At 36.6% G+C, this 9,902-nt stretch overlaps 1 protein-coding gene across 1 annotated transcript in view; it reads right to left on the bottom strand.

The window, feature by feature from the left end:
• LOC108974075 (adapter molecule Crk) overlaps nt 1–8,413 on the bottom strand; it is a gene marked incomplete at its 5' end in the record, with an annotated part of 39,252 nt that extends 30,839 nt beyond the window's left edge. Inside the window, 1 exon segment of the mRNA XM_018941693.1 lies at nt 8,343–8,413. Within this exon segment, the coding sequence (XP_018797238.1) occupies nt 8,343–8,374 (32 nt within the window).
• Nucleotides 8,414–9,902: the final 1,489 nt, after the last annotated feature.

Here is a 9,902-nt window from a genome sequence, read left to right as displayed (position 1 = left end):
GGGTAGACAACAGTGGTTTTTTGACAGCACATCTTGATGCATATTCGTGYCGTAGCATGGCCTGGCGCACAGTTTCATGAGAAACCTGAATATTGCACTCTTCGTTGAGTTCCTTAGCAAGAGCCCTAACCGAAATTCTTGGATTTTGATCAAGTTTTCGTGTCATTAGGCGCTGTGCACGGTCAGTAAGTTTTAATCTAGAACCTCCTCCTTGCTTTGGTTCTAGTCTTCCCTCATTTTTCCGCGCGATTTATCACATTATACACTGTTTTACGTGTTACAGAAAACATTTCTGGTAATTCTCTAACACTTTTTCCTAATTCGTGATTATAGTACAATAGTTGGACCACTTCAAATGATAACCTTTTGCCCGGCATATTAACAAAACAGTAAGAGGAATATTAGACGCGAACAAAGCAAAAATTTATCACCAACTGATTGACAAAATCATTTGAAATATCATTGCGTAGAATAGTTAACGGTAAATTACCGTTGATCGTGTAACACATGCTAATATAGTGAAAAAAACGAATAGTGAAAAGAGTTTCTTGACACTAACAAAATTGAATGATATTTGCTTTTGTTGTTTTTTGTTTGCTTTTTCCATTGAATACCTGTAAATACTGTATGTAAATATAATCGAACAAAAAAATAAGTTAAACTAAAGTAAAAAGCAATATATTTTCCTACTGAAATTGAAAAAGTGTGTTTATTTTCCATGTGTAAACTCATTCTTGACATACTGTATGTTCTGCATGCAACGAGTCCTCGCATGATACTGGCCACCCTACAAAATATTTCGGAACTTAAGATAAACAGCATAGCGGAATTAAGTAGAAGAGTAAAATAAATTATAGATAATATAACACAATATAGTGCACTAAGCGAAAATGGTGACACTATGAAAGAAATTTTTTCGAGAATGGAAATTCAGGGAATAAAACAATTAGCAGCAGGGACGTTTGCATATACAGTGCAATCAATCACATCATTGACAGAAATGACGAATGAAAATGATGAGTTTACTGAATTAGATGAAGGCAATAAGATAAGGATTTATATCTAACACTAGAGGAAAACAACTTTAAAGTTCATATCAGAAATAATAGTGTGAACATTAAAAATTCTCATTCGTAACAAAAGGAACATAGAAATATTTTTTATCAAAACAGACCAGTTTCAGGGAAATGTTGGCCACAACTCAAATTTTTCAGGACGATAACGTCCACAAAACCAAAATTCCTAACAGTATCGTTCACAATCTGGACAACATCAAATGAGTTTCTAAGGACAGCACTATATCCAAACAAGACAGCCATCGGGACATAATCATCCAAATTATTCAAGACAAATTCAAGCAAATCAAAACTACTTTCTCTCGAGAACCTGAACCCATGTACGTGAACACAATGAGTAGAAGAGGTGATCTACAAGAATTCAATACGAACGAGTAGCTTTTTACAAAATAGCCTCGGTATATTGGGAAATTAAAATTATAATTGTATTAACAATTTTTGAGAAAAAATTTTATGCTCTGGTTGACTCAGACTCAACCATAAGCATAATGAAAAAATAGTTAGTAGTTTTGAAAAATTTAAATTGTCAGTGCTTGAAAGTGAGAGCACAATGGTGAATACTTTAAACGGAATAATTGAAGCACCAAATATTAAGGTGAAGAGCCCTTGTCCAAAAGAATTCAAATATCCGGAAAACGCCAGAATGAGATAGTTATTAATGTATTTTAATAAACCATATTCGACATGACAATTTTAAAAAATAGTGCAAATCTTCCAATCCACATGAAAACCATGCAGGAGCAAGTTTATTCATTGGATATAAGTGAAATAAAGAGCATCAACCTTGATCATTTAAAATCAAATGATTGACCCAACCACATTCCAAAGATTTATGAACGACATATTGCGACAATATATAAATTAAATATGTGTCGTATATTAAGACGACATACTAATACTTTTAACTTTTTTAAAAGAGCACATAAGCTCATTGAGAAACAATTTTTTGAAATTACAAGAAAATAAATTAAAAATACAGGCAGATAAGCGCAATTTTCTTCAAAGAGAAACAAATTTTTAGGACACATATTAACGAAAAAAGGCATCAAGCCTAATCCAGATACAATTATTGCAAAGCTACAAATACCAAAAACTGAAAAACAAATAAAAGTATTTTTAGAGCAACAAGTTCCTATCGAAAATTCATGAAAGATTAATCAAAAATAGCTTATCCCATGATACAAGATTTGAAAAAGGCAACAAAATAAATGCCAAAGACCCACAATATATTGAAAGCTTTGAGAACTTAAAAACAACTACAGAAAAGGAATTTTTAGCAGTAATTTTTTCAATAACATATATTCGACAATATACATATGTATACATATATGGCAAAAAAGTTAAAATAATAACAGATCATTGCCCAATCAAATATCCTGTTAATAAATATAAAGGAAAAGAATTTTCTCAACGCCATCAGAGATGGTTATTGAAATTGCAGGAATACAACTTTGAAATAGAATATGTAAAAGAAAAGAGAATAAGGTCGTAGCTGATTTCTTGAGTCGAATTGTGAAATCAACAAAATAAAAGAAGGTAAGGACAATGAATCAAACCTGAAATTGTCAGAAACAGCTAAGACTCCATGGAAGAAAAATAATGGAAATAAACCCAATGGGTGAAGAAGAAGAAAACAAGGACATATTAAAAAGTTACATAATGTGAAAGGGAATAGTGGGAATATTTTCTGAAGTATCTGAAGCGGATTACCATAAAACGCAGAAATTATTCATTGGAATTTTGCTCAAGATAGGAATTTAAAATTCGGGAAATGCACAAAAACAGATTCAGAAATAAAAGAAGAAGAGGAGCTATATAAGCAAATATCTTTTTACCATACAAAAGCATCTATACATAAGAGTATAAACGAAACGTATAATTCACTAAAAGGTAAAATATATTATCAATAAACCAAATATGATAGAAATCCAATAAAGCCAAAATTTAAATTAACAGAAGCCCCTGAAAATAAAAATGAAATAGTGCACATTGATATTTTTCATTTCAAAAAACATGCCTTTGTAACAACATTAGATAAGCTCACAAAATTTGCGGCAGTCTATAAAATAACAAATAGAAACTGCAAACCCGGAAAGAAAGCAAGAATGATTGACCATTTTGCAAAATTCGATAAACCAAGAAAAGTCATTATAGGTAATGAATTTAAGGCAGAACGATTACTAGCAATCCTTCGGGATGAAGGAATAGAGGTTCATGTCACAAACCATACAGGAAATGCGGACGTAGAGACATTGCAATCAACCTTGTTGGAGAAACTAACAGGAATTTAGGACTCTGATCTTCAACAAAGATGAGAATACAAGTTGTTGTAAGAAATTATAACGACCGTTATCATTCTATCATCAAATGCACAATCAGAATGGCATGAGATGAAGTGCTATATAGAAACAAGCGAGGAAGTTCCAATAAAGAACTACAAAAGAGTACGGCATAAAGATCACCCGTATTTTAACCGAATTAATCCACTACAGAACGTTCATCCAACGAATATAAAAAACCAATGAAATTGGTAAATGTGGAATACTCAAACGAGAGGGATGAAGATGCATTTAGTTTAAGGGCATTTAAAGCTGTAATAACACTTACAAAAAAAAAAATACAAAAAAAAAAGTATTATTGCATAATTTTTGTAACAACCCAGTGGGTACGGGGTTTTCCAAGAATATACCCATGATATCGATCGAATCTCAGTCGGTCATTGCCATTCCGCCAATTTGCATAGAAGTTACCACCTTCCGAGGTCGGCGAGACGACTCGAGTCTAACTCGATCCTGGGTAGGTGGTGAATGTGAGAGGCGTTGGCAGCCAGTGCACTTTATTGTGCCGATGTTATACGACGCCGGATATTATGTATCCCAGTGTCGTATTTTAGGCGATGAGTTGGCCCATTGCTGCCGGTTGTAACCCGAGAGGCATGAGCCGGGAGTAAACGTCCGCTCCCAAGATTACTTCGACTGGCGCTGCCTTGTGGAATTTGTTATCTGCCAGTCTTAGGTTGCGAAATTGTTGAAATAAATGGTCTTCTAGAGACCTTACTGTCGTATTGGTAACGGACGATGTTGTATTTGGGCATTCACGGAGATTTCTGTTTCTCCACCCTGGTTGTCCCGAAACATTAGTTCGTGCATCGGCTTGACGACGAGTGGCTCGTCCACGCCTTCGCTTCGAATGGGGTGGCCGGCGGAACGAATGGAGTCCCGCTCAGTCCGGGAAATGCCGCTGAGATGAATCGAACCTCAGCCTATCGTTGCCATGCCGCCAATCCGAATGGAAGTTACCAGCACCCCGAAGTCGGCGAGACGGCTCGAGTCTGGCTCGATCTTGGGCGTGTGGTATGCGGGAGAGGTATCATTGGTCAGAGGTTTGCGGATGCTTGACTGTTGACGTCGGTTGACATGGTTGATAGGGCTCCGAATTTGTCGTGCCAATTGTCAACGAATTTTCCTTGATTTCCGCTGCCTCCACCTGCTGTGCCCATGTCAATTCAATGACATCATCGTCTTGTTCTTCGGCGTCTGAGCTGATGCCATGAAGCATCGTGTGGTGTGGGTTGCCACAACGTTTGCAGCGTATTACGCTGCCGCATTCATTCTTTGAATGGCTCGATGCGAGGCAGTTGCTGCAATACCGGTGGATCAATGTGGGTGATGTCTTTTCGACTGCTGCTGCCGAATAGTCTGTTGATGGGGCGATTGTTGTACCTGTTGTATAAATATGAAATTAGTATAATTTTGACTACAAAAATGGTTTTGTGTTTGTTGTTGCGTTATTGTTGAATTTTGACCTCACCTTTGCCATTTATTTTCGCTTTTTCGGAGGGAACGGAACCTGTTAAGATCCAACGAACACAGTACGTTGTGCGACAAGTGATCCGGAGATTTTCGATTTTACCCCATTTAGAATGATTTTCGGGTAAAGATCCGCTCCAATCAACAACCCAACCTTTTGACTCGTATAGAAATTATTATCCGCTAATTTGGGTAACCTTTTTAAAATTGAGGAGTTAATTGACCTAGATAGAAGCAGTGCAGTCAATTTTGGCAGTACCAACGCTTCCGCTTCTAGTCTTAAACTTTTGTTACGGGGCGAGCCAATCGTGATTGAGCATACCGATTGAACTCGTCCTGATACGGTATTATTCAATCCTGAAACTCGCGCGCTGACCTTTTTGCTTGCCAGATGTAAGCGTTTTTGCAGACTATTGCTTAAGAAGGTGGCTTCAGATCCCGAATCAATCAGGGCTCTGACAGTGAAGGTGCTCTTGTTGTGACATATGGTCACCATGGCTGTACCTAAGAGCATGCTTCGACTGGTAGGCATATTTGAAATATTGGCCTTAATAGAGGCCATATGAGATTTAGTAGAAATCTCAGTAGTGTCTGTGCTGTCGTATATCTGACCTATTTCTTCACTCTGATTCCGGTGAATCATAGAGTGATGCATCTGTTTACATTTGGAACAATTAAACAGAATTTTACAGTTTTTGACTTCATGTGAGTCCGATAAACAGTTTAGGCAGACGTGGAGTTTTCTGACAGCATTTAACCGTGCGTTAGGCTGCATCTCAATGAATCTTTGACAAGTTTTCAAATTGTGCGATTGAGATGAGCACAGTTTACATTTAATGTTGTTTTTCTTAGCGTGGTGGGAATTGATGGGTTTGGATCCAATCCTTGACTGCAAGGTTGGTATCCGACCTTCACCATCAGCCGACTCAATATTAGGTTGAGTACTCAACTCGCCTTTGAGGTTTGATACTCTTTCAAGAGTTTTAACCCGTTTGTTTAGAAACTTGTCTAACTCAACCCATTTTGGGATTTCTGAATCCGAATCCAGAGATTGTTCCCAAAGCGACAGTGTATAGTCCGGTAGTCGGATAGAACACAAATACGTGAATATGGCATCCCAGCTATCTACATTGATGCCATGTATTTGTAAAGCTGAAATGCACCTATTAATCTCCCGCTGTAAATTTCTGAGTTCGGTCTCAGATTCTGTAGAAATGTGCGGAAGCTTGAACAATAATTTTAGTTGTGTGTTGACAAGCACTCGCTTGTTTTCATACCTACACAACAAATTATTCCAAGCCAATGCGAATCCGTCATTCGTCAGTGGCGCTTTCGAAACAATAGCTTTTGCTTCACCTCGCGTYTTTTGATTTAAATGGAATAACTTTTCTACCGGAGATAGCCTTGGGTTATTCCCATATATAGCAGCAAATAAATCCCTAAATGAACGCCATTGTAAAACATCGCCATGAAATATCTCAGTATCACATGGCGGTAAATTGATAGAATACCTCACGGGTTCTACAGTTTGTTGTAACCGTTCAGGTTAAATCACCGTAGAATTTGAAGTTGGGCTTTGGTTGAACGCCGTGGGGTTGTGCATGTGTTCGCCCATCAAGGCCGCGYAACACRCATAAGCGTGGTAACAGCTTGAATATTTAAGCTTAATGTCGTCAATTGAGCTTGTGTCGGAAGGATCCACTTTTGGCAAACACAACTTGTATTCTGACTTTACCTCTGCCCACAGAGATCTCAGTTCAGCTTGTTGTACTTTGAATTGAACCGGAACTGCAAAAATGTTGCACAAAATCGGATCTAAAACTTTGAAATAAAAATTTAAAATATTTGCAAATATGTTGCAAAAAGGTTCAAAAGTTACAGAAGCACTCACGGACAAAGTAAAAATTAGTAGTGCGTTGTTTCTTAGTGAAGCGTGAATTTTCGAAAGATCAAAAAAAAAAAAATTAATAAATTGAGTAAAGTATTTTCTCAAAGTATATATATTCTTTTTTTTTTGTTAAATTTGTATGTGCTTGCTGGGTAATCGTCCCAATGCACTTGCACGCCTAGTATTCGGATAATACAAACAAAATGGATTTGTGCTTAATTGCTTTATTTAAATCCAAATATAATACAGATAAAAATTCCCAAGCACTTTGTCAACTAATCACTTTCACTTTGTGCACTGGGTTATTTTCGAACTATTTCGATTTCACGACTATACTCATTTGTTTGTTGGGATGGCTGCTTGCCTTTGCTGTTCACCCTTTGCTGATTAGCCTGTGCTGCTTTGCCTTGGCTGCTCTCCCTTAGCTGCTTGGCCTGTGCTGCTCTCAATTTGCTGCTATGCCTGTGTTGCTTTGCCTTTGCTGCTCGGCCTCTGCTGCTCTTCTTAGCTGTTTGGCTCTCTTGCCAGTCGCTCACTTCACTTTTCTTTGTATTTTTTTTTTTGTTTGCACTCGCGAAACTGCAGGTGCGTTATTGCTGCTTGCCTTTATTGCTATTCGAGTAATATATGGAAAGGCAGAGTTGAGCGACTAGACTCAAATTAACCACAAGAAAACACAAACCGAGAGAGAATGTTGACGCCCCAGACGATTTTGTGCGTCCAAGAAATTTATAATGTTATTCGGATAACAGTGTGTTTTTTTTGTTTTATATGCAAAGTGAAATAATTAGTGCATTTGCCAGGTGTATTTATTGTTGTACTTAAGTGACGTACAATACTACCTGCAGACTTGTGCGTTGATTTTGTGGGTAGAGTGCCAAAAATAAGTTTTGGTCTCCACTTCACACAGTACAATAGTTAATATGTACAAACTTATGCCCAAATTAACCAATCTATTGCCTTATAGCTTGCAGAGAACAAATCCAAAATATGTTTGGTTGTAAATAGCGAGATGCTAAATCGGGCAAATTATGCACTTTCACTTTAATTAAAATCAACTTGTTACCTGTTATCCGGCTCGAAGGACCAATGATAATTCGGGTGGTGGAGCACGGTGCTCGTTCGTTCCGTAGTTGTGGTTGGCCGTGGTGAAACGGTCGGCGCAAGTTATTCCACAAATGTTAAATAAAAAACAAAAGGTTTCTTATAATAAATATATTTAAATATAATAAATTGGAAACACACTTACCACGTCTGAATAGGTGAGCGGTCGCAAAAGAAGAGAGCGCGCAACTTTAAGTTATGGTTTAGTTGGGCGCGAATTAAACTTCGAATAAGAGGAAAAGAAAAGATTGCTCTGCCGATACAGACGTGGAAAAGAAATTGGGCGGGGGCGACGTTAACAGGGATTGTATTTTTTTTTTTTTTTTAGCAAATAGTTCAACGAAACTGTACTGTAGTACGAAAAATGATAACATTGCTTGATTGTTAAAGACAACTCCATGTCAAATTCTCACTAAATATACAGAAATATCGTACTTATTATTTACATTATTTGTATTAACTTACCTGTCTCGGTCCGACACATCGAAGGTATCCATCCTTTATATTTATATATGTTATTCGTCAATTGTATATTACTAAAACAAAATAAAAAAAATAAAAAAACATTATATCATTTTTTTTAAGTATATTTGTCTTTTTTTTGTAATATTAAAGTCAACGGACGAGGTCGAGGGTGACCATTTACAGGCCCTGACTCTATATTATGTACTTGTTGTTGTTGTTGTTGTAACGGCAGAATTCTGCCGAGTTGACAGTCCTTGGCCGGATAAAAATCCGGGTCCGTTCCGGTTTTCGTAGACCCGACTGTCGTGGGAACGGATATCATGTACTTGTCCTACTTATTCGTATTACAATTACTTATTCAGAATAGATCCCAGAAACAACAACAGATAACAAAAGCAATTCATCGAGGCAAGTTTGGTTGATTTAGCTTAACCGATTATTAGCCAATAGGTGTGTTTTGCTCAAGTTTCACAGCTCGAACAGATAAACGGACGGACGGATGAAACGACGGACAGACAGTCCAACTGATTTACAATCGCCCCGTCAACCTCATCCTTTATATACACTTACCAGAAACAGTCAATATAATCGTACGCATAAATTTAAAAAATGCAATTGATTGCACATTTTCTTTAATAATTATTTAATATTAGTATTATTTTCTGATTTGCCCTAAACAAGATTCGTTCCAAATAAACAGGAATCTAGTTCCCCCCGGTGGCGCCATTTATATGTATACTGGCACGTTAGAATCTGCTATCTTTATCGATTGTCCAGTGATAATTCATTGATTGGAAGTGAAGTTATTGCGTTTTGAGTGTCAGCATGTTTGTGTTATCGGTAAACGAGCTTCACACAATGAGCCAATATTGAATTTTATTTTAAAATTGGTAAAACTTTTACCGAAACGTTTCAATTGAGGAAACAAGTTTATGGCGATGATTGTCTATCCCGTAGCAGAGTGCACAAGTGGTTTGAATCCATGATCACCAGAAATTCCATCGAAACTGCGCCTGAATTCATCAAAAATCAGCCAAAATCATCATTGAAATTCATGGAAATGGAATTGATTTTTTTTAAGTCGTGTTTACTTTGGAACGCACCTTGTATTTTAAGTGATAGCTATTAAAGTATTCTTTTTTAACATATAAAGGTCCGTATCCAGGTCTTAAGTAATTGCTCAAGAAAAAAAATACATTATTTCTTCAAGTAATTTTGACTGCTGGTTACGCATTGTGAATGATCCACATTAGCAGAGCAAGAAAGAATGAATAAAGAACTTTGTGTGTAATATGTTGTTGATTGGTGAGTTTTACACAAGATTTCTAAATTAACTATACTTCATAAAAATAATGTAACTAATTTAGTACGTATTTAACTTATTTAATTTAGTATTTAACAATTACTTTCGATTTTCTTCAAGAAACAATTGTTGATTAATTGTTTCTTAGCAAAACCAGGATTGCCAAATACGAATTTTATTCAAAAAATGTATTAAACATTAGTACTACATTTCTTTAGAGCTTCATATTAGCACATGCTGGAATGTAAGCTTAATAC

This window comes from Bactrocera latifrons, unplaced genomic scaffold (assembly GCF_001853355.1).
Source record: "Bactrocera latifrons isolate USDA-ARS-PBARC rearing strain unplaced genomic scaffold, ASM185335v1 scaffold_523, whole genome shotgun sequence".
NCBI lineage: Eukaryota > Metazoa > Arthropoda > Insecta > Diptera > Tephritidae > Bactrocera > Bactrocera latifrons.
This window is presented reverse-complemented; position numbering and strand designations above follow the sequence as displayed.